Source organism: Mixophyes fleayi, chromosome 1 (genome assembly GCF_038048845.1).
Source record: "Mixophyes fleayi isolate aMixFle1 chromosome 1, aMixFle1.hap1, whole genome shotgun sequence".
In the NCBI taxonomy this organism is placed as follows: domain Eukaryota; kingdom Metazoa; phylum Chordata; class Amphibia; order Anura; family Limnodynastidae; genus Mixophyes; species Mixophyes fleayi.
This window is the reverse complement of record NC_134402.1, coordinates 110,445,951-110,472,744: the sequence shown is the minus strand read 5'-3', so window position 1 is coordinate 110,472,744 and position 26,794 is coordinate 110,445,951. Positions and strand designations below refer to the sequence as shown.

Genomic DNA, 26,794 nt, shown 5'->3' with positions numbered 1-26,794 from the left:
AAATTAGCTATCAAACTAGGTGTGAGGTTCATCATTTACATTTTGTCTTGGTGCACTACAGGATGCCCAAGCTGTTAATGCATCCTGGGCTTGCTGGGACCTGTAAACACATTTGGCCGAATATTCAACTTACGACTCCTTTTATTTAGAGGCCGAACAGGGGAGGGAAGGGTGAGCAAGTATAACACAAAAAGTGCAACATAATTAGAGGAGGACACATCCGCAAATATGCCAGCTGGTGTATTTCTTCCATTTGTTTGACCCCCTAGTGTACATATTTATGCTGATGAAGAGGATGATTAGCATGGACCACTGCAGTGTAAAAAAATAAATACATACATTTTCAAAAACAAGTTTACCCTCCCCATAAGTGAACTAGGCACCAGTGCTCATAACCCTGGCTAGTTACCGCTAGCGTGGAGGGATGAAAAGCACCGGGTACTGCAGCAAAAGCCACAACCAGCACCAACTATGATAGGCTAGGCTGGTCATACTGATTACAGCCCCAGCCTGCTCACCACAGGGCTGAATTCTCAAGCGGAATTGCAAAATGTATCTAGAATGATTTTTTTCTTACCTATGGATTTACATGAAAGAAACAGGATCCTATTGGAATTAGGTGTTTAATAAAATGATGAGCGAAGGCCAACCGTGTTTTGCTTTGCTTTCTATAATTTCTAATGTAGAATATCAGGTCCTAGCTGGTCATGGTTGCTAGGATGTGCTGTCATTTATAGTTCTACAAGCGCATGTATGTTCTCCATATGTGTGGTTCCACAAACACCTACCCAAGCAGCATACCGAAACTGGTGTCCAGGTTGGGGACCAGTAAATACTCCAATGTCCACCTTCCAGGGGTGTTGGTATCAGTGCTATCAGTATGGAGCTGTTTTCCTGGGCAGGGGGTGCATTTGTATGTGGGTCTATTTCCTCTAGAAAATTCATCTGCTTGCTATTTTACACAGCATAAAAAAAAAAATCAAGAAATGCAGGAGAATACAGCTATAAGGTAACCGGTAACAAATCAGTTATACAGTGGAAGGGGGAGATATAATTATTTCGTAATAATGGCAGTCAGCAGAAACAGCACACTTATACTGCAGAGTGTGCTTGAAATGAACTTTCCAGTGCCCCCTGTGATTGTGTGTGCACAATTTGGAATAATTTAATGGGGAAGGAGTAGGGATTAGTATTGGGATCTGTGGCACAACATTTATACATACTTGCTAAATTTGTGTTGTTGGCATCTGGGAGATTCCAGGGAGGGAGGAAGGGGGCAGGGCAAATAGAGTCATTTTGGCCAGTTTGTTGCGGGGGCAGGGCCAAAACTACGCAATTCACTGTAAATCACTTAATTTGGGCTCCCGATGGGCAGGATCCGGGAGACCTACCCAGAATTCGGGAGTCTCTTGGACATTCTGGGAGAGATGGCAAATATGCATTTATACAAATATACCGGCACAAAGCCAAGTAATCCCTAATTTATTAAAACTGTAAATGCAGTTGGCTGGTCTTTGTAGCGCACATGTTTTCTGTGCATCCTGTTTATAAATACTCCCATAGAGTTTACTGCTAGTTACATTTTTCCAGGAACATTTTCAGATGATGATAAATACTGTAATTAATTCTGATATACACAAAATACTGTGCAAAACACAGATCAGCTGAAATCTAATGGCCAAAAATGCCATACATTGCCCTAAAACTGCTATGGCAACTCAACCTCATTCATGGTTAAGCCACACCCACTTATCAAGCTGGGGTGCAGTACAATAAACACTTCCTGTGCTCCCTGGTTTATAAGTGTGGTGCTTTACCGAGCGTCATAATGGAAAAATACTTATTTTACAACATACTTTTATGTTGTTCTTTTTCTGTGTGTCTAATTTTTCTCTGTGTATTATTTCAACAACTGGGTAAAAAACACACCAAACGCTGATAAACGTTATATTAGTCTCTAAGCTCTGCTTGAATTGCTATATACACAGTAAGCTTTTTTAATCAGATAAGCGATGATGCATCCTTTGCAAATACCATACACCGGAATGAAGAAAATTAGTATGTATAGATGCACACAAATCATGTTTTCTGTCTACCATTTCATGATAAAATCATATGCAGTGTCACTGAGCGGCTCCCAAAAACGTTGCCTGGAAAACAGCTACATTAGTCTGATACTTTATTGCTAAAACCAACCTGACAAATTCTCATCCACTCTCTTTAGCTGGGAGATAAACTCAGTAAATTGGTTTCTAAATGATATGATAAAATCCCAACAGATGCAATTAAGTGACCAAGATTCGAGAGCCCTGGTTTGCTGCAATTATATCTTCAGGATCTCTCTCTGCTCTAATCCTTAGCGTGAAGGTGCAGGTTCCCTCAGTGATATGCTAGTCCAGACACTGTGACTTGCTCTGCAGAAGATTTTTAATAAGCGGCTTTTTACTGCTGAAATGTCACTGTTCAGTAAATGTAGCTGCAGACAAACAATAATGTAATGTATGCATTAATCTTAAGGCAAAAAAGAACAAAAAGCAGAAATAATTTACAGGTGAGGCAAGAGTTAATTATAAAAAAAAAACACTTCTACAGTAATTGACACAGTTACAAGCAAGTGTAGCCTATATTGTGGCTATTCATCTAATTAATCCCCCCCACCACCCCGTTTCACCATTTGTGTGGATTGTATTTTCCCATTGGCGTTACATTCCAATGACACAGTTACTAATGCCTGTGACACAAAGGCAAGTTTGTGCTGCCTTGTTCTGAAGCTTCCCATGAAACACAGTCATGTACTATTGTTTATTTAATATAATTTAGAACTGGGGCTGAAAAAAGGTGTGTATTACACAAAACACCAAGAGGTGGCAGTGATTTACAAGTCACATTACTAGTCCCGTGTGTCTGGTTTTTTTTGTGCATTTGGATTCTTTACAGTGGAGTTATTGACAAAAGGATTATTAATCCCATCCTCCCTACTGATCTCATATACATGCATCTCCCTGAAATAATTTGCCTTCTATACACTGCTGTGTGCATGCGTGTGCTGTTGGCATGCAGCGTGTAAGTAATACAAATGTATGTAGCCCGGTATGGGACTGACGTCATTACTCTCCCCTGCTTGACTGCTTACAATTATTGGACAAACTTTGTCAGGCAAATAAACTGCTTGCAAGATAAAGTGTGAACCTAGAATCTATTCATCCCCCTGACCTTGGCCAAAACCACTTGTGTTTCGCCACACTTCACTGCATGTATCTTACTCATCGTCACCAGGGAACCATGAAGATATATTGTTTTCATATATTTTTTCATAACAAAAGAACTGCTGCATCTCTGCTCTCCTGACACAGAGGACTTTTATTTTAATATAAGTAGATCAAAACAGAATAAGCAATTAAAATATTACCCTCAGTAGTACATTAAATGTTACGCCATGAGAGTAAACCTAGAGTATATGTATAAAACATTACCATCTGTTGCCATCTGCCAAAGTCTACTGTAAATTACCAGTTGTATATACTCATGCAACTAGAAGACTGTTAAATGGCACTCATGACAAGGATGAGATATAATGTCCCTTTATAATTACATTTTGTATCTAGTCCCAGCTGGGTGTAATACCCTCTGTTGACATCTGCAAATATTTTTCTTTGGTAATTAAATAGTAACATGAGACCTGTTTATGGACTATTTACTGATGTATTCCAATTTATTTATATACTTGAACCGTTACATGATTTTGACAGCAGAATAGCCATCATAATCATTGTATTTTATTTATGTTACTTGTATCTTTATATAGCTTGCAGGTGCATGTGAGATGTGATCACAAATGCGGTGAGCTTGCCTTTGGTGCCAAGTCCCTGGTATTTTAAGATGCAAACAATTTCCCTGGTGCTGCTCCTTGTGTTCCAGAGCATAATGATCACAGAATTGCAGCCTTAAAGAGAATGGGCACAGGATACATTAGAACATAACACGAGGGTTTATAACATTGTCATTTGTCATTGGGGAGGAGGGTGTGGCTACATCCCTATGAAATCTGCTTGCTCCTCCTCCTTTCAAGTGGTGACCTATAGGGCACATTTGTAGGTAGACGTATATATGAGAAAATGCTTATATGTTAGAGATTTTTTGTATCATTGTAAGTCTCAGCTAGCAATACTACATCACAGTACTTGGGTCATTCCCAACCAGATGCAAATTGCATCATCATCATCATCTATTTATTTGAAGGCACCATAAATTCTGCAGCGCCAGACAGTCAACATAAAAATCACATGAATACAAGTGAAACACAACAACAAATACAAATTAAACATAAAAAAATATAACAAGTACATACAAGGCAGACAAAAGAGGAGCACATATGAGACAGGGCCCTGCTCCTTAAAGCTTACAGCCTAGACAGAGGGAGGAAACCGGAGACAATAGGAGCTAACAGGACACAAGTGTACATGGCAGGTAGAGCGTGTAGAGGGACAACTAGGAGCACTTGAAAGATTGGAGGTTGGGGGAGAGTCTATCCAGGCAGGGAAGAGAGTACCATAAGCTACCATAAGTAGGGAGAAGTCTTGGAAGGAAGAGTGACAGGTGGATGTTAGAGGAGCCATAGGTCAAAAGCAAAATGTAGAGCTTGAGCTGGGATGTATCATATGTCAGTATTGTCAATATAATCAAGGCAGGGGATAATGAGATGATGGACAAGGGTTTTGGTTATGTGATGAATGAGGAGCATATTCTGGCAATGTGTCTAATGAGGAGGTGGGGAGACTGCATAAGGACTGGATTTGGGACAGGGACTGATCTGAAAGATTAAAGACTCTCTATAATGTAGGGTGACATGTTGGTGCTATACAACTCATAATAATGTATTTGTCTGTGTGGAACATTTGACTTTGCCATTGTTAGTGTGCTGCAGACAGTAAATCTTTACATCACCATATGCAATCTAAAAAATGAAGGCATTTTAAAATGCTTTTGTTAATAAATGCTGAAATTTCAAGCTCTTTGAAGCTTCTTGGTGCAGAGACTATGTTCTACCAAAGTAATTATTGAGTGGAAATCATCAATACTCTAACTACTATATTCAATTGATGTGATAAAGCAATCTGCAGATCTAACTGTTCTCAAACAATCCACGCCTAAATATTTTGCTAGTTGGGGAAATCATTATATTGACCAAACATGTCCATTCCTAATTAAACCTGATACTACATATCACTTTACTTACATAGCTACAAAAGTTCAGTTTCTCCATATTCACCCAGTTTTTAGCAGTTTATTTCTAGAATGTATTACAAACATTACTTTCATCGGAAGCACTTCAGAAACTGTGGGATAGCAAATATCAATTCAAGCTGTATTTGAACCACTAGTAAAATGCTCACACTATTCCCTGCATTAGTATAATACAGACCTGCACATGTCACCTATGCAGCATTTAAGACAGCATTTTTGTCAATAGTCATATGAATGCAAGTCTATCAGTTGTCAATTACTGGTTCCCAGCGGATCTGATCATTCTCATCCTGATTCCACATTTTCTTTAATGTATAAAATTTTCCCCCAAAGTTTTTTCTTCCCCAATTGCACTACCCTTAAAGGGTTACATTTTTATTACCTGTGTTTTATCATTGCTCACTGCTACGCCTCTGTAATCACCAAATGGGGAATGGTCTGAATGGAACTACCAGAAACTGTACTTTTTTCTGACTCATTCAAAAAGTGCCCAAATATTTTGTTTAGTGAAGAATCATTGAGATCATGTCGTAAGATGCTAGAAAAGAAGTTTAGACTTCTGTTCATACATGTCTTATGCTGTTATTTATGCTGTTCTCACTTCTTTCAGTAGCGATTTCACAGAACGTAAGTAAAAGAGGTAAGAGAGCAATTGGAGGTCTCTCCTCTAACCTGGTGTTGTCTGCACACATAATGGAACAGTGTGAATTGTTATTGCAAATGATACCATTCTTCTGGTAATCTAGGATGTTATTCTGATTAACCCTTTGGAATTCTAGCTGGGGAGGGGGAATCACAAAGATTTGGTGGCAACAGCAGTGTAAACGAATATAATGGAGTTAGAAAGCTTGTGCCGCTGACTCAGGATGTCGCCTGTTGTGAAGCTTCTAATACTAATTTGTCAGAGATTGAAAGGAAAACATTGTGCAGGTTTCAAGTGCTTCCTCTGCTAAACCAATTGAGCATGGCCAGCATTTCTGAAAATACAAGGAGATACAATATGATAAACTATCTTCCATCAGGGATGTGGATGCTCTAATTCTGGCTAGTGTATTAGCATTAGGCCACTGTCTTCTCCCCCTCCTTATTGTTGTAAATAGATGTGTTTTATTCAATGCAGTTGTCCCATAATGTTAGGAAGGTATCTTACCATTTATGGACGATGTGATGAGATCTTCATCTACAGAATCCAGCTTGATATCTTTTGTGCTGTTTTCTTGTTCAAGCAGCCTGTCCGTCATGGCAATAATGCAATTTAGGCTCTTCCCTACATTGGCCCACACCCTATCCTGAAAAGAACATAAGCATCACAAAACATACACTAACACAATACCCACACAATGAACAGGATATAGAAATACAGCGACAGAGCACCAGATGAGCACATCCTTTCAAGCGCTTTTTAATTGGCATAGAGAAGATGAATAAAGCTAAAAGAACAAATATATCACATATATATCAGACAGCAGAAATATAAGACTCTAATGCTAATGATAGCACTGAACAGTAGGACACCAATATGAATGCTGTTAAGTTTCCATATAAATACATTGTACAATTATCACGTAAAAAATGGCAATAGATCAACTATTGTCCTGCTTCATAATGCTTTCCACCTTTCATTGTCACATAAAATACAATGGTTTGTTTAACATTTGAAGAACTGGAGGGGTTTTTTTTAGATCACCTGTACACATACATAATCTTAATCCATTTAATACATTTCCCTTTCTTTGTATTTTTGAGAGGTGAACAGAGGGGTGATGAGTGTTCATATATCATTGATCTCAGGATCGCAGGAAAACTGCATGCTTCTACGTTACCAAGCGAAGGATGGGACAGGAATGGGGGAAACAGAGCATGTCCTACGTCCCCATCTCTATTCCTTAATCCTTGTGCTCTTTTTCAGCATACTTGTGAACATTTTAGGAGTGCTGAGTGCGGGGGTGTGGCCACAGAAATCATATCATCCCAGACTGCCCCCTCTGCTCAATGCTGCAAAAATGCAGTGGGCGTGGGCGAGGAGAAATATAATAATTAATCCCCACCCCCACGAACTACACTAGGGAAGTGGGCAGGATGTGGGAGTGTGCACTGCTTTCCCGAGAGACTGAGATCTATGCCGGGAACATGTGAGTGGTGTGATCTCTGCTCTGTTCAGGCTGAAAACAGGTGCTCTATTTAGTCCCACAAGCAGGAATTGAATAAGAATTGTGGGTCCCTTAACAATTTTTGATTTCAGCCCCACCTCTCCTTGAGGTATAAGTATGAAGAATGTTATCTACTACTGAGGTGGAAAAAGCAAGCAACCTGTGGGTGAGAATGTAGCACCCTTTATCAAAAGTTACTTCTTAATGTCATTTCTTTCAATAATAGCCACGGGCCCCCAGACATGTGTCTCACCTGTCTACTGTTTTGGGCAGCCCTGCTTAGATGATGGGACTTTGATTAGCCTCACTTGCATAACTGGTCTGCATTCTCATTCGCTGACTGACTGCTATGAAGTAGTTCCATCCTGTCAGTGAGACACATCAGGACAAAATAGGAGAGAACAGGCAGGACTTGGACAAAGGGCAGGATTCAGAGTGGCTGAGGGGTGGGGTATGATAGTAATGCATATAAACTATATACACACAAAATTCCATGGGGATGAAAGGGTGCATTACTATGCAAACATCTGGTCCATATATTATAATAGGTGACTTATTTATTTGTGAACTGGAGATTTTAGAAGGTATATCAATTCAGTCTGAAATGGTAGCAGATCTGACATTCCACTACCTTCACTATATAATATATAATATATAATATATAGAACAGCAGACAGCCAAGACTACTGCTAGTTTTCTTTCACGAATGCAAAAATGTTATTCCTTAGTGTTGCAAAGAAATTGATGTTTATAAATCATGTTTCAACCATAAGACCAAGTACACACAGGCAATATAAATCTGGTGCTTAAAGTGCTTTTAACACATGTCAGCAAAGTCTAGTAAACACGTTTTAATGCGGGGTTCCAAAAAAATTATGTAATTGAATGGACTTGTACACACACGCTTTCTGACAAGCATTCATCTGGCGTCAATTTCAACATTGCTTGCAGTGTTCACAAATATTAGCAATCTGTAAAATATAATGGAGTGAGATATAATTCAATCATCGTCTCTGCAATTTCAAAAATGAGCCCCCTTGTTCTAGAAAGCCTCTTATTTTTAAAACTACTGACTTCCAGAACTCAATTCTTCTGATATATTTGAATGTTTCTATTATATAATTTCCCTTCTTTTCTCTAAGCTGTACAAGTTCAGCTCTTAAAGTATTTTTCGATTTGCTTTGCTACGCAGCCTTGGTCGATTTTAGTAGCCCTTCTCTGATTTTTTTTGCAATCAATTTTTTTTATATTTTATTACTGTCTTTTTGGAGACAGGAGGCCTGAGTCATTTAAGGAAAGCAAAGCATAAAAAGGAGTATCTTTGCAAAACCATGTTGCATTGGAGGGGCAGGTAAATTTAAAATGTGGGGACAGATTTATAGTTTAGGTAGGGCATGTCTTTAAATTTCAGTGCAAAAATAAAGCTATCAAGTATTCGTGTGCTAAATGAAAAAAACAGCCAGTATTTAACTTGTGTGCAAAATAATAAACTAATTTGCACCCCTTGCAATGTAACATGGTTTGTCCCGGAGAACATTTACTTTATTTTGCCTTACTTTCCTCAATGACTCAGGCCCAGGACAACAAAAACTGTACATAGTACTCAAGGTGAGGTCTTACGAGTGACCTAAAAAGTGGCGATATAACCTTCCTCTTCTTGCTACCAACACCTAATATACACAACCAAATATTCTGCTTGACTACATTGCTGGCATACCTTCATATCATATAAACCCATTGTAAGCTTACCTCTATGTATGTATGTATTACCCAGTATTGTTTTATTAATGTTTGTTCCCAATTGTAAAGCGTTACGGAATTTGCTGGCACTATATAAATAAATGATGATGATGATGATGATGATGATGAACCATACATCCCAAGGTCACTTTCCTCAGTTGATGGGAACATTACACCCTGTATTCTGGTTTTGGATATGTGTGTCCACATGCATTATTTTACATTTTGATTATTTTCCCTAAATCATTATGCATTTCATTTATCCCTTCTGAGGTACAACTCCCATGTATCAACTGCAGAAAAACATACCTTCAATTATAGATCATAAATAATGTCAATAATGAAAACCTTAAACAAAACAAAATCCAGGACTGATCTCTGATGTATTTCACTGGTTACCAGCTAAGCACACACAATCTACTACAACACTCAATCGCCACTCCAGCCTTTAAGGCAAATCCAAGTACTAATTTTTCCCCATTTTCACAGGACTTGTTGACAAACTGATTTTGTTACAAAAAAAACCACCTTAAAATAGCGCTTTAAAGGATGTGTGATCAGAAGCACCAAATCACAGTCATTTAGGACAGAATTCGGTAACTCTGGGAAGAATGTAAGTGATGAGCTCGGTTTTAGACATGTTGGGCTTCTGACAGTATTGAGACATCCGAGCACAGAGACACTTGGTCAAATGAAATATGAGGGAGGGGGAGAGACCATCTGAGGAGAGCAGATTTGGACATCATCTGTGCAGGGAGAATACTCTAGCCAAATTAGTGTATTAGTTCATCAAGAGAAGAACTGTACAGAAAGAAGAGCAGAGGACTAACAACAGGGCTTTGTGGGACCCCAACAGAGAGTGGGAGAAGTGAGGAGGATGTGCCAGAAGTAGAAACACCGACAGAGGAGCTGGATAGGTAATTAATATGTGAGCCAGGAAGGAGTTTTCACAAAGGCCAAAGGGTGAAGATTTTGCATCAATTTAGGCAGATGTATTCTTATGACTGTTATTGGGCAAATCATAAATAATTTTATGAGAAATACCTTTTTGAAAAAGAGTAGCACTGCATGTAATTATATAAACCTGGTTTCCCAAATTTTGTATGTGATGGATACAAATTTCACAACCAATACGCACAAGACAGACAAACAGAAACAGAGTAAACAAAAATGACTATGTAAATGACAATATAGATATAAAACTGTCAATTAACACAGATTTTTTTTATTTTATTTTTATAAATAATGAGTGTCAACCAATTACACAACATAGACACTATTAACAAACACACTGTGAGGAAATCTCCCTGTGTGGTTTACCTTCACATCAGAGGCTCTAATGAATCATACCAACTTTAATTGCCACAGCTAAAATTAATCTAGCCACATTCATGCTGGTCTTTAAAACAATGTTCCTCTAAGGTATTATTATTTTTCACAATTATGCATGAGTTAAACAGTTATCCCAGCAGTTCACAATTCATTTTGCTTTCTTACTTTCTAAATATGCTGGTTCACTGCAGCATGGAAAAGGTCTTGTTATCATTTACTTGGTTGATGTAAATATTAAAGGTATTCCTGGAGATATAATATACCAGGCACATTATCATCACAAGTCTAAGCCTACACAGGGCAACATGTTCCGCTTTAGATCTTCAGCAAAACAATCATGTTTTAAAAGTGTTTTCATTTTGACAATAGATGCACTGCATGTAGGATTTCCAGAACATTTGAAAACTAGTCATTTCTGTGAAGAACAATAGAACTAAACCCAATGGGTCTCAGGTACAGTAAGACGTATTCTAGTTTGCATACCTTATCTTATGTGGAATAGATCTGCACATGCCCAGAAAGTGGCAAATGCATATGCGCCTATGCAGCCTTGCATGTATCTGGCACTTACGCCTACCTGCGCCTGTATAGGCAGGACAGGGGACGGATGGGGCGTTCTAACATTGGATGGCGTTCTAACATTGGATGGCGTACCATTTGCACCTGCTATAGGGCTGGTGTAAATACGCACTGATTATGACTTACTGTAAATAAGGAGGACATGATACTGATGCAGAGGCATCTCAAGGCTCTGCATATGGGTGGAAGTACGCCATTTTATTTCTTATTACAGAGTAATTTACTTCCATTCTGCCTCCGACTCTGCCCATTATACCAATCTGTGTTAAAACTATATAGATAACATGCAATTTTCAACATTACCTTGACTTTTGTTATCTACTATTTTACCCCCAACAGTGCAAACCACGTACAGCAAACTGCAGTCTGGCAGCACAGGGCTTGTAACGGATATGGAGAGCAAAGCAATGAAAGGGATTCAAGTGCAGCAATGGGAGGTTCGGAGCAATTAATGTACTAACTTTAATGTATTAACTGATCAGATTTGAATAAAGTAGGTTTATACAGAAATTTGTTGACATTCAGCGAGACATTTTTATTTTATATTTCGGACAGTATAATGCAAGGCAGTGCCTATCACCTTAAACTATGCAACACTGATAATATGTGCTGCTTTTGATCCTGATCTATGTTTTTTAAATCGCATAATTTCTGTAACACAATAAATTGAAATTCTTTGTATCCATGATCTGTTACATATTTTAGGGGTTTAAGCTAAGTGTGGCATTTTATTTTGTAGTTACTACAACAACAAATTGTGTATTCACAATGTTCTGCACTTTCTCCTCTCACAAGGGATCGTCACACATTTTGTTTTCAAATCTACATTCCCATTTGATATCAAGTTGATTAGATTTCCCATTTGAAGTTGTTTTGAAAATTGTTATTATGCTTTCTGCTATCTGTCTTGGAAAGTATATATTAATAGTATTCTTTTGTCTTTTTTTTTGTTTTTGTTGACAAACCTTCTGGTCAAAAGCAGGATCAACTCAACCACAGAAGACTTGACTTATACAGTCCCACTCATTCTTTACAACAGACCTTGACAGGCAGCTGACTCACCACAGATATTGTAGAAACCCTAAAGCTAAAGCTGGCCACACAATGGCCAATCCTACAACTTGGCCTGAGCAAAGAGAGACAAGATCACTTTTTAATTTGGTCACACATCTGGGTGGATCCAGGTATTTAGTGCTTGGGGGCCTCTTAGTTCAGAAGATGACTGCATATAAAAGCGGATAATAATAATCTTATGACTACATTTACGCACATACTATTAATTATCTCACCGGAATCAATTGGGTATGCCACACATTTTGGACCACATACATAGGGGGAGATTCAATTCCACGCATTGTTCTTTAGAACAAAGAGGCCACGCACAATTACTGTTACTATGGTAATTGCTGCGCATTATTACTGTTACTATGGTAATGTCAACACTGATATTTGCTTGCAGCTCCATGAGTGGGGAATTCGCCAGAGTTATCAAAGCAATATCCTCTAGAAAAATCAATATCAGTTATTGTGTGACCAGCATTAGTTAACATTTAATACTACAGAAAACCTGGTAAATATAAAGGATTGCCAATCATACTATTAATTAGAGGATATTACTACAGATATGGTTGGAGATTCTCTGTTAAAGGATTGTGGAATACTTTACAGCTGCACTAGGTAAGTTTATCAAAGCTTCTCCCTACCCCAGCTGGAGCCCCAAGGGCTACTCCATGCAGCCGTTTTATCCTAGACTCCATTGGTTTTTCTCATAGCCTCAGGCAAAAGCAAATGTGGGGACCAGGATGACCAATTACATACTCCCTTTTGCCAGCATATTAACAAGGCAAATGGAATTGATTTGCCAGTTCTGCATTACAAAACTGGTGGAGCCCGGGAGAGAAACAGCTCCAACTAGGGTAAGGACAAGCTTAGAAAAAGTGACTGAGTAAGTGGTGCAGTTTAAGTGGAAACCATATTTTACCCTGGAATTTCCATAAACCAACAAACATGACCTGTTTTGTGCTTATGTTTGTCATTTATAGGCATTTCAAAACATAGACTTTTTTGTTACCACTACATTTTCTTATTTGGGTGGAGGGATTTAAAACATTAATTACTCAATTGCCCAGTGCCCAATGTTTGTACCCAAGATTGTGTATTTTGCCATGTCACACGTACTCTTCAAGACAATGGGCAGTGAGTGATAGGGCAAACCTGCTGCTGTTCTCAGGCAGTGTTTGGTTAGATTTGGTTTATAGAGGATGCTTGCACACCAAGCACAACATTGTGACTGTACTCTAGTTGTGCACATTAAGCAGTTTGAATAAATGTTTGAAGCTGAAACTCTCACTCTCCAAGCGCTGAATGACTAATGAAGCAAACAGTTTGTTCAGGAGGTGTGCGTACCAAACCACCTCGTCCCTGCATTTCAAAGAGCTAGGATTGGTGGATGGTGACAGAGCAGACATCTCTTTCCTCTCACAGGTGTCAGCATTGTCAGTCCTATGACTGCATTCATTAGAGATGGGTTTCCAGGAGTGAGACCTCCACCAATGAGGTATGTGGGGAAGGTGTGTCTAACTATCAGAGGTTACACAAGGGTGTACACTGCCTTTAGTAGTGAAATAAGGGCCACACAAACATTGAAAGATCAGTCTTAACGCATGGTGATTTACTAAGGTGGGAAGCCCATAATGATTTTTGTAGGTAGTACTTAAATATGACTTTGCACCCAATATATAGACACTCACATGTTCAGGTAGCATCTAAGATACACAGAAATCATGGACACATTTTAGGCGTAAATTGCAAACTGTTCCCAAATATAGGTGTATTCTTTTACACTACTCAACTGTAGTGTTAAAAATGATCCCCAATAAATGCTACACACATGAATATATATACGTGCATGTATATTTTACTGTACAAAAGAGATTTAACGGAAAATTTGTGTGGAAAGTGAGGCTTTAGAAAACATAAAATGAAAAAGAGAGCTGGTGCATTATGATCAAATATAATCCTGAAACAAAAATTCATTAGCAATATATTGTGATGAATGAGAATTACTTACCCATTCCTCCTCGTCATACTCAGAGTGGTGAGGTATAGAATCTTGTCTTGTTATTGGCTGTAAATGATCCTGATCCAGACCATCACTTTCATTTATGGAGTTCCTTGGCTCTGTAAGCTTCTTATTAGCACAGCCGGGTCGTGCTGTGTAAAGTGCCAAAAGGGCATTGTTTATTAGCTGGTCTTTAAATGAATGAACAAATAACTCCGTCTATAAGGGAAAAAGAGCAAAAAAAAAAACACTGAAAAAAAACAGCTCTCTTTTGTTGTGCATGTATGTGTGTCTCATAGAAAAATTAGATTGTAAGTTTCACTGGTGCAGGGGCTTATGTGAATGAATAACTATTTGAATAATATGCTGCTGCTTTATAAATAAAGATTGATAACCCCTAACAGATTCACATTATTCTGTTGTACAAATGACCCTGCTGGATGCAATAATAATTGGTTTAATAAGAACCACGCTAAGAGCAAAAAATAAGAACGAGTCCACTCTGCCATAAAATACCATTTGTTAGCAGTTTAAACAATTCCATTTTAGTGCACTATTTATGGTGGAGACAAGGCTCATAACTTGCATAGGAAAAATAGATGTAAAATAATTCTGGTTTAAAGACAGCCATTAACATTTCACTTAAAAAATTTACTATCCAGATGGGATTGTGTAAACTGTCATATGGATTTAAATAAAATGCCAGTCTGAATTCTGTTAGTAGAATGTAAAAAAGCATTTGATTGTTTCACCTAGTTGTATTGCAGATGTGAAGATAAGGCAGAGAACGGTCCCATAATAAGATGGCATTAATGATGCGAACTGACAATACCGGCACATGGTTTGGTGACCCACATTTGTGTCATTGTGTTATTCACTTGACCATGAAACACTTTTCACATTGGGTGAAGACTTTTTTAGTGAATACATATGGACAGATTGATAGCCCAACACAAATGACTCTTTCCTATTTATTGGTCCCTAAAAGACTGTTATACTATCTATGTATAAAATAGATCATCAAGTAGGTATAGATAGGAGTAGATAAAAGTAGCAAAGTTGACAACATTGAATATTCTAATGTAGAAATCAGGACATATCTGACAGCATCCTCTGCTCACCAACCCATAACTATTGTCTGAGGTTAAATAATCATGGGGTAGTGAAATACAGGCCTGCTGGAGTGGTACAGCAGGGAATGTGGGGAGAATATTTAGTTCTTCTAGGTGCAGAATGGCCTCGCATACAGAATCATATTAGTTCCTTGTTAATCACAGGCTATTTGTTTATTAACCTTTCAAAAATCTGCAGAACATTGCTCTGTTTCAACAATGACTAAGCCAATACAATGGTATAGATCTCAAACTAGCAAGAGCCCTGAAATACTGCCCTATTACCTATTAATCAATTACAGTCAATTAAATAATTCAGTGACTCCATTTTTGTAAATACTATTTAACAGGTGCTAGGCTTGTAATGGTTGAACAGTTCACAAATCCTATAGATTAAGGTTCCAGACACAAATACTGCCTTGTTGTGCTCCCTGCAGGGTAAGTGGAGGACAGCAAACACAACACTAGTGTGCAAAAATCTTTAGAACATCTTACTCACAACAGTGGTGATTATTTCTGTTCAGCCACAACAGAAAAGCACAATAAATACATTTTTTTAGATGGAATTTAGATAGTAGATGTTGCAGCGGTAGAACCACAGTAGAATTGGTTGAGCTTTAAATAAGATGGTGAGGAAATAGAAATGTTTTACACAAGTGACACATAGTTTACACTACTACCAAAAACTTTCTAAACTGTTAATATTCATCTACTCCCACATTTGTCAAACTGACAACAAAACAAATATCTGAAAGAGTGAATATATTTCCAGATCATTTATTAAACCAACATACTTTCAGAGCTGGTAAAAAAGAATTTCATTTACAACAATTTTATTTTTCCAGAAACAAAAACTACTACTTCTAGACAGATTTCTGCTCCACTAACTGAGAATTAAATCTTATCAATTGTATTTGTAATTTTACATACAATCCCCATGCAAAACATGTTTAAAATAATTAAATGATCAAATAATTGTACTTTTGCCTTAATAAAGTCAGAAAAAAGACTATGCTGCTCAACCCTATCAACAGATCAACAAACAGGTTCCTGTAAAATCCAAAAATCCAAGGAAAATAAAACACTCTTATGTGTAGCAAAAAATATATTTTATTACTATTGCAGTACTGTGTTAGCCAGAAAAATCTACGTGATGTTAAATACTTTTGTGTCAATAAAGTCAAAAATATTATAGGAGTGATACCTTTATTGGCTAACCAAAAAAAAAAGATATTTGCTAGCTTTCAGAGCACAGAGGCCCCTTCATCAGGCTAGTTTAGAAATGAATGAGAATAAGGCACAGAGCTGTTACATCAAGAAATTTGTACAGGGGGGGGGAATACATCATTAAGATAAGCATTTTCGTTATGGATGAAACAGTAAAAGTCAGATTTATTGTGGGGAGCAAAGGAGAGGGAGGAATCAAGGGTGACGCCCAGGCAACAGAGTTGGGGGAACGGATGAGATGGTGGTATTGTTAGTGATATGGTATTGTTAGTGATAGAGTGATCAAGATGGGAAGAATATCTTAATTCTCCCCACGCTAGTCCAACCTGGTCAAGTTGGTTTTGTCCCATGCAGTCAAGCCGCAGACAACACTAGGTGGACCATCGACTTAATCCATCACATCAATGTACGCACGTTGTCCTCCACGCACTTTTCACTAGACACTGAAAAAGCCTTTGACTGCATTGGGTGGCCCTTCATGATGAGGACTCTTGCTTTCTATGGCTTTCAAGACTGCTTTCTGACCTGGGGCATCCGCCCTGTACCACAATCCTACCACCTCAGTCCAGGTGAACAGATGCTCTTCTCTTTCCTTCCTTATCCACACCTGAACCAGACATGGTTGTCCGATATCCCGCTTCCTCTTTGCCCTGATCATTGAAGTGTTAGCCACTAAGATCCGACACAACCCAGATATCACTGGCATACAACTGTCCTCAGGCAGTCATAAAATAGCACTCTATGCGGAGGATATTCTCCTCACTATCACTAATCCACTGATATCGCTTCTTAATCTCTTCCAAGAGATTCACACATTCTCTAATTTCAAAATTAAAGCTGCTTATAAGAAAAGTTAGCTCACTGTATGCAAACAGATCCACTTCTTCATCTTTTGGGAGATTGTTGAGAAGTTGTTTCTTATATCTAGAATTTTTTTTAAACAAATCTGTATAAAAGTTCACAGCATATCTTCTTAGCACCACACTCACTGATTATCCATTTGAATCCGTTCAGCAGTAAATAACTTTGTGATATTTTTTCTGCAAATATTTTGATACGCATCTATCTTTTTCCCAGCTTGAAAGCTTAATCTCACTAGTGCATCAAAAACATACTATTCAAAATGCTTGCTAATAATTCTATATTTATATTTCTCATATAACCCCTAAAATGACTATTAAATGATTCCTGCATTTGCAAGATTTTTTGTTTAACAACTTATACATACTGTATAATGCTGACACAACATTTTAACTTCCCACTGGCCCTCCTTCGATCCGATATGACCAAAAGACAGTAAAGTATTCTATAAATTGCATGTCCGTTAAAAGAAGACAATTGAAATTCCAATAAGAGCTATGAATGTAGTGAAACTAAATCACCACGCTAGTGTAAGAAATCCATAAAAGGAATGATCTGACAATCTGTCACATCCTGCTGCCTGGGAGAAAATGTTGGTATTCTCAACTGATTCTAACACAGTGACATGTGTGGCATTAACTTTATTACACATAACACTATTAGGGGTTTCCAAATTACCGCCTATTACCTCAGGTTGTTCCCATAAATCATCATAATTGCCAGAGTTAACACTGGCACCTATACGCTTCTCACCCTGTCATTTCACTAGCACATTACCAGATGCAAAATGATCACAGAGCATTTCAGGTTCTTTACACAAATTCACATCATTGACAGATTCAGCATTATCCAATACTACCTGGGCTGAGTCACACAGTGCAACAGAACTAAAGATAGCAGGAACAACATCTGTGGGAACATACTGAGAAATTAAATGTCCAAGATCAGTACACATATGTGGGAATATTTTCAGACACTTCCATTTCTCCCACAGAAATAGTATTCTCAACAATTATGTCCTCTTTACAATCAGCCTCCTCCAATAGCAAATTCTGTGCAGCCTCTGGTATTATTCTGCTAGCATCATCAGCTTTCTCAGCAGAGTAAATGGGGCTGGATGCAAAATCTTGGTATCATATTCCATATCGACTGTAGCTGGCAGGGGCACCTTTTCCTTGTGGGCCACCCCTATAGACTGGACGATTGCTTCTCTAGCTGGTGATAGAAGCTGTTGCAGGCGGTGCCCTTCTGAAGCCACCCGGTGACACTGGTTTTGTAAAAAAGTGGGTATGGATTCGTCCCCAAGCATATACCTCTGCTTGAGCAATTTCAAAACTCTCCTCCAGGCATTTCAGCTGTTCACACAAGACTCATCTTGTTGCCCGGAATAAGAGTCCACATGCGATACTGACTGAAAGCATCATGCAGGTCTTCCTGTGCCCAGGTGAGGTCCTTAATCATCTCCTTTCGAGTTTTGTTGTAGCAGGAGACACCTCACAGCAGACATTCTTTAGTTAGCTTTGCCATACTCATCATAGTTAGTGGATCCTCTGGATCTGGGACAATATCCACACTTTGATCCTCTAGTATTGCCTTAGTCCCCAGCTCAGGTTCCATATCACATTGCTTATTTGCATCATCCCCCAATAATGCGCGAACCAGCTCCTTTTTAGTTTTATCTGTCCAGCCGAGACCTCGCTGCTCACACAGAGCAATTAAAACTTCTTTGGCTTTTTTCTTGTAAGCAGCTGCCATCCTTGCAGTTACTTTCCAAAATAAAAGATAGAAAAAGAAAAACAAGAGACAAGGGAAGGGAACTGATTTGCACATATGTCTTAAAAAATAATAAGCATTGAGTTTTGTCCTTATGAACACAGCTGTATTCCTCGCAAGGATACTACCAGTTCTTAAGTGCAGGGAATAATTACTTAAACCCAGCACTTAATGCCCTAAAAATTATAAAAACCCCACAAGCGGCCAACAATTGTCAGGGATAAGGCCCTCTAGCTACTCTACCTGATTAAATATCTTATCATATATTCCAACAGTCATACACTATATCACCTCTATTTTGTCAGGAAACCGCTCCTGACCCCCTTTATCTGTCACAAACTGCCCTCTGCGCACTTGTGACTTGGAAGCTTACTGTAAGGGAACATGCAGGATTCCAACGCAAATCTCACACTCACCTCTCTCTAAGGCTACAGATTTCGCTGGACCCTTTTCCCAACACAGTTGTACGCTTCACACCTCTCTGCAACTGCCACCAGCTACGTATAAGGCCCGTAGCAAACCTATGACTTAATCACCCAATTGGGCACAGTCTGTGCCCTGGTAGCTAACCAGTTAACTCTTCACACACTGGTTTCTAAAGAGTTAATCCAGCCAAGCAATCTGTCTCTTCTAAACAGGCAATGAATTCGTTTAGAGACAGAACTATTAAATTTTAGATTTAATATACAAAAAGTACAATGCTTACAGAGAATAAAAAAAACAGTTAGATAAAGATTTGATATACAAGTAAAAAATTGCAAACAGTTATAAAAACAAGTGGGATGAAAGTATTGAGCATCACTTACATATAATAGTCTGTATGCCTGGGGCAGGCAGAAAAGATGGACAGTCCTTCAATTAGATTGATTCCCAAGAAACTGACCCTTTGTCCATTCAGAACACAGGTTTTTAAGCAACATGAAATGGGATGGTCTTCACAGGGGCAGCGTTTAATGCTAATCGGGGGTTGTGACCTATGACACTTTTTCAATCACCATTTTCATGTTGCCTGATTTACTAACCAATTCTACTATGTGATCTATTTTTTCTGTACAGCGTTACATTGATCCAATTTTATCATTAATAAATCCCCTATGACTCTATCCATCTTTTGATATCAAACACGCCTAAATACAGTGTATTCGCAGAGCTTACACTCATTTCCTTCGTTTCTCTGTGGGGCATAATTCTTAATTTAACATATGAGCTGCCCTTTATCAGGCTATTACGGAATATGTGGTTGATCACTACTTTTATTGATTTTAAGGGGCATATTTTAAAACTGAATTCTTTTGGTCTATATTGCATATAGCCTATGTCAGCACATGGCCTCTTTGAGCCAGACCACATGCTGAGCGATACCTAAATGTCTATTCAGGTGTCACAAATAGGCTATATTTCACTCTGGAAGCTCTTTGAAGCTGCCCCCAGGTGACACTTCTATCTTCTTACACTGGGATGTGCAAAGCCATCCAATAAATTTACATCAGACTCTCTGACTTCACATTTTACACTTTAACTAAACTTATCAATGGATTCATTTGCTATAACCTATTTACACTGCAGCTATGATTTATCCCTTATAAATAACTGCAAGCTCTCTATGTTCACGACACTACCCCTATCACATGGTACGATATATGGTTCTCACTCACCCTCAGAGAAGTATATTGCTTAATTCCTGCATTAAAAATTCACAAAATTCACAAACCAAATCCTTCACAGCCACCTGGGGTAACAAACAAGCCCTACCCCTTTTATAATCAGCAGTACAGTTCCCACTTTTATATTATGTAGTGCATCACCAAAACATGACATTCTCTCTTTTTCTACAATGGGCATAAACATTTATAAAGCAAAAATGGTTTTCATCATAAACAGCTTTTGAAATCATACCTTTAATATTCTCTGCTACTATCAAAGAATCAAGGTAACATAAAAATGTTACTCCTGCACTTACTGTCATTGTGAACATCTGTGCATTTCTTTAAAAAAAAGAAGAAATTCCAAGTGTCTTTTGTGGCCAATAAGAATACCAGTACATTTTCCATTGCTTCTACATCCACTTACATCCTGTATCCCACATAACAATTTATTTTCATTTTTACACATCTTAGAAAAAGAAAAAGTAAAATAACCACACAGAGAGCCTAAGAAAGTTGGGAAAAAAAGCCGTCTACTATTCATCATTGTTTGTACTTAAAGTAACGCAAACTTTCTTAATTATTTTCTTTAAAGTGATACAGACTTTGCTTATCTCGCTCTGCATAACAAGCATGATTAATAAAACAAACAGACCACTGAATTCATAATTTTTTTTTAACTCAGAAAAACTTCTCCTTCTTCCCTTTGTACCAAACGTATTAATCATAGCAGAAACTAGCGAGCTGTTGGCCCCGCTGCAGGGAAGCGCGAAGGAGGGAACCAAGGCCCACAGCTCGCTAGTTCCCTGTGCAGCGGGCCTCATTTTCTCTGTGGGCCCTGGTGCACCATAACTGCTGCACCAATGGTAGTTCCACCACCGGTATTAATATCTCCAGTGCTGCAGTCTAAGAACTCTGAGGACCAGTCAGGCACACCTCCCCTTCACTCTCATAGGCTGACTCCCCTGGTCCACTCCAAACATGGCACTCAATGAACACTGGAGTCCTAGATAAACTCTCTTCACTCACCCCTCTTTTCTCTGCACCAAGATTAACATTTCTGTCATTTAAGTTCTTTCAGCAGTTTCTTCACTCACATGAGCTTTCTCAGATCTAAAAAGTCATTATTGAGCAGGTTTTTTTAACAGTACTTTTTTATTCTATTTTCTCTGCTTGAGACACAATTTCCACTGCTACTATTTCTCTATTGTACTATTATGCTCTCAGGTTCAGTCACTTTCCTCAGATGTTCTACAGACTCTGAATCACTATTTTTTACTCTGAACACATTTTTTAAGTACTTGAAAACACTATATAGTAACAAACCTCAATTCTATCATCCTAACGCTTATTGTAGCAATATGTGTAATTTTTACAATTATTTAGCACTGCTATTAAACATTATTTTATCATTGAGAGATTCCCGAAACAAGCATAAAAGCAACTTTAAATTGCCCCTTGTCATCTGGGATGTGGCGTCTACTCCTTACTTGCCCAGAATCGCACAAGACATATGTGCTAGTCTAAGTGTAATGAGCATGGCCCTTCTTCTAGAGCAGATGTGTCAAACTTGAGGCTCGCGAGCCGCATGCTGTCCAAATGCTTATTTTTTTGATCCCAACATTACTATGGGAAACCAATTAGAATGCGTCCCACGTTTTAGTTTATTCTGTTAAATTACTTAAATATGTCCTTCCACCCACGCTGTATGTTGTCACACGCAGCCAGAACAGTACGTTTTGTTGTGCTTAAAACATTATCATTATTTGTTTGGTAAGTTGGTGTCCAAGTACATTCATATGACAGTTTGTAGTTTGTTTATCAAATGTATTACCCGTTAGTGCTGACGATGGTTATTTATTTCTTTTTTCTTTTCTTGCGGACCACACAATCTTAGAATTTGATTATTTGGGCCAACTGGGGTTTTGAGTTTGTCATGTCTGTTCTAGAGTCACAACTGTTCCTCACATAGGGCCAGAAAGTTCTAGGAAACGAACAGTAAGATTCAAAATGAGGCAATTTTTCTTGCCCTGTATGCTCATATTTTATTCCATGGTGTAAATTAATATGTGCAATTATTTTTATAGTCACTATACTGTAAAAATACCTTTAAATATTAAACAGCCTTACTAATGAACTTTGAGAAAAGTATGACCACACAGCTTATATATTGTAATTTTGTACTGATTATAGTGCAATTCAGAAGCCAACCTGTCCATGGCACCCACACAAGGGGACTAATTTCTTGGCATGTGCCATAAAACAGACAATATTGCTATTGATTTGGAATAACTTGTCTTACTTTGTTAAAAGATATTCTTGTTTTTGCGTTACTTTTTGAAAGACTGCATGCATACAGGTTATTTTAAGAACATTCCTTGTAGCTAACACAACAGAAATTTTTCTCTGCTGATTGCATCCCTATCTTACCCTATTCAAGATGGAATCATTCATTACTGTATCATCACTATTGCTTGACTCCATTAACTCTAACTTAACACTAACAGAAAAACCATGACCAATTTTAACTCTTGCCGACTAATCATTGTCATTATCACAAGTGGCTCCGACAGTCATCAACAGCATTAGTATTGTCATCATCACACCAAACAGAACTGTATTGGGGAGGATGTAGATACATTTTATCCTGGGAGTGGAGAAGGATGTAAGCCTTGCTGATAACAACTGGTGAGAAAACTGAACACAAAATGATCATTATCAACATGTTTTTTTTTAAATCTTTATACAAAAACATCATTATTATAATTATCTTCAGAATCAGAATCTTGCATTAGCTCTTGAGAATTGGGTAATTATACATTTTAGGCTGCAAATGTTTTTAAAGGGGTTTTTTAAATCATTGACAAGTGGTTTGTCTTGACTAGTATATAAATGTCATGCTTTTTTTAATGAAGATGTTCAGGTATTTATATAAGTGAAAACAAAAAAACAAATGTCAATTACAATTACCAATTATTGTCAATAGAGCAATAATATTAGGATGAAAAAAATGAAGCTATGAACAGGGACATATCAATAGAATCATATTGATAGTGACCTATCAATTGTCTTGCTTTTTGACCAAATGGTGTCGTTGTTTATGACTCAAGTTTGTGTTAATGTCAACAGGGACACTATTTTATGACATTGTATCCTTCTGATTTTCAGGTGCTGCTTCTGCTAAAGGAGATGGGGAGGGAGATGTTGCTCTTCAATCTTTCAATGTCACTGTTGCCTAAGTCAGCTTGTTCTATGGAACTTGAGTGTCTCTATTGCCCATGACTATTTTCTTTCTTATTAACCTCATCAAGGCAGTGGCGCACGGAGGATTGTCGGGGGGGAAGGTTTCCCCCCGCCGACCCAAAAAAACAAATAACAAAAACAAAAACGAGAGAGAGCTGCTGCGCATGCGCAGCAGCTCCGTTTCGCCAGCGCTGTCCTATACAGCAGCCGCGGCACTGTCTAAGAAGCGTACGCTTCTTTGACAGCGCCGCGACTGCTGTATAGGACAGTGGCCACTTAGTTAGCGCAGGGGGGGTTTCTAGAGACTCAGAAACCCCCCCTGTGTGCACCACTGCAAGGTAAGACATTTTTCTGCTATAGCTGCTCAAAGTACCAGTACAGCAGCTGCATTCCTTTGAGTATAATTGCTTACATATTAGTTGATGATTTTTCTTAACAACCAATATGTCTGCATTTTTACCACACTTAATCTGTTTTAACATATTTAATATTAGAATTGAGCATGCAAAACCATATATGGGAATAGGGTGCTAAAGAAGTTAGCAATGACTTTCCAATGTTGCACAATTAATAATTATAAAACAATGATAATTATGAAAAGTCACAGAACAAGGACAGAGCAATTCTCATTGTGATTAATTTGTGTATTAACCACTATTTAGTGGTCAGAAATTAATGAACAGTATAGTAATCCCCCTGGTACACAAAATAAAATAAAAAATGAGTGAATTCCATCTGCTGCAGCTGTTCCTACAGTATGCTGTCCTGAACTTACAACACTAATACATTGCAAAATACTGTGCACACACACAGTCTCAGACTAATGCAGTGACAATACTTCTGACCAGCAACTTTCAAGTGCGGCTGACCTCAGACACCCCTTTATAAATTTGTGAGTTTGAAAAGGGGAATTACTAAATGCAATGAGACATAGCAATTCTCACAGTGTGACAAACAGGTGTGTTAGCCATTATTAGTCAGTGGCCCAAAAATATAACAACTACCAGTAGTATTATTAGATGTGGTACACTGAATCAAGATCATATAAACTGTATGAATTTCATCTGATGCGCTCTACAGTTGGCTTGCAGATGTACCTGTGCTGTCTGAACTTGCGCACTTTGCACAGTAAGAAACTGCAGTGTGCTTCGCACACAGGGGCCTATTTACCATAATGCAGAGGTAACAAAAATGTTTTTTTTATCACCATTTACCGCAGAGGAAAAAAAATATTGTATTACCACAATTTACTAATATTTTCCTGGGGCAGCTTAGTGGTACTCAGTTCCGGGCGATACTCATTGGCAGTGGTAAGCAGAGTCTTACCACTTTGCAAGTTAACCCTGCAGGCATCTGCATACACATGACCCGGCTTTGCTGGTTCATACATGTGCATTGAAACAGGAAGCTGTGACCAATTCCATTTTCATCAAAAAAAAAGTTTAAAAATAGGCTTCTCCATGGTTTGCAAGGAGAAGCAGTTTCCAGGAGAATCCCAGTGAATCTGTGCCTAGAGGGGATTACCACCAGTAATAGCCATCAGAAACCTTTCGCTAGATAGGGGGAAGTCCTATCTTCAGGAAAAACACTTGTTTTCTCTGGACAAAGAAAGGGCTTTTCTCCCTTTCTTAAATAGGTCTGACAGACTGAGATAGAGTCTGAGTACCACTAACTAACTTGCAAGTGCAATTGACCATAGACACCCCTTTTATTAGTTTGTTAAAGACATTTACTTAATTCACGAGGACAGAGTAATTATAACTAATCCTCATCAATAGGTATGTTACCCATTATACAGTAAGCTAATACATGAAATAACAGTATTAGTAATATTATTTGTTGTATACCTCATGGTATAATAACAAATTGTATGAATTTCAGCTGCCGTCTTTATTACTCTAGCAATTCTTTGCTATATTAATCCTATCCCATTCCCTACTCTTACCTCTATAACACAGCAAAATGAGTTGACAATCATCAACTCAACTTTATTTATAGGCTGTAAATCCCCCAAAATGTGAATTTACAAATACATTGAGGGATCAAATTCTGCAGAATGGTGAAGCTAGAGCGGAAATTGAAGACTGTATCGCAGGAACTTTGCACTTAAACAAAACTGGATTGGCACAAAATTTTGCTGCAAAATCACTTATACATTGTTCTTAGTACATTGACCAGTGTGTTACAAATAGTTTGAACCAATATATAAAAATCTCTCGAAAAAAAATTTTTTTTACAATCATTTCAAAGGAGCCAGTTCTCACAGACCATTATACTCCAGAACAGGAGAAAAAACTAAATTATTAAGTGATAGGAAACTTGTTTCACATATACCGTTCTAGGCTGCAGCTAACATCCTTCTCTCATTGTCTAACATGTTTTCAAGCTGTTTGAAAGACAGATGGCATAAATCTCACCTTATCTTTCCTTTACAGCAATTTGGCAGTTCTGTCTAGTACAATGATCAATATCAGTTTTCCTATGTCGAGTAGCTTACTGGTTTCAAAAAGCAACTAAACAAAATTAAATCAGAAAAATGAATATAATTTTATTAACAGTCAATATTCTTTGTAAATGCATGGCCGGTTCACAAGTACAGTTACAACCACTGCTAATTTTAAACTTTAAAAAATGTTTTATGTTACCTATAAAATCATGCAATGATAAATTAATTTCAGAATATGAACTGGTCTCGAGCATAGCCGCATGATTGATATATTAAATAAAAATCTGCAACTCACTCTTTATAGAAGGTCCTTTTTGTTTTTAGCTACAATGCATTATACTGAACAGAATACTCAACCATAAATTCTTGCATATTGACATTTC

At 38.0% G+C, this 26,794-nt stretch overlaps 1 protein-coding gene across 8 annotated transcripts in view; it reads right to left on the bottom strand.

Annotated features, from left to right (window-relative positions):
* INPP4B (inositol polyphosphate-4-phosphatase type II B) overlaps nt 1–26,794 on the bottom strand; it is a 481,006-nt gene that overhangs the window by 83,200 nt on the left and 371,012 nt on the right. For all 8 annotated transcript variants that reach the window (XM_075199307.1, XM_075199316.1, XM_075199324.1 and 5 more), the window contains 2 exons: nt 14,116–14,325; nt 6,395–6,533 (listed from right to left, as the gene is read on the bottom strand). In XM_075199307.1, coding sequence (XP_075055408.1) covers nt 6,395–6,533; nt 14,116–14,325 — 349 coding nt within the window. The remainder of the gene's footprint in view (nt 1–6,394; nt 6,534–14,115; nt 14,326–26,794) is intronic.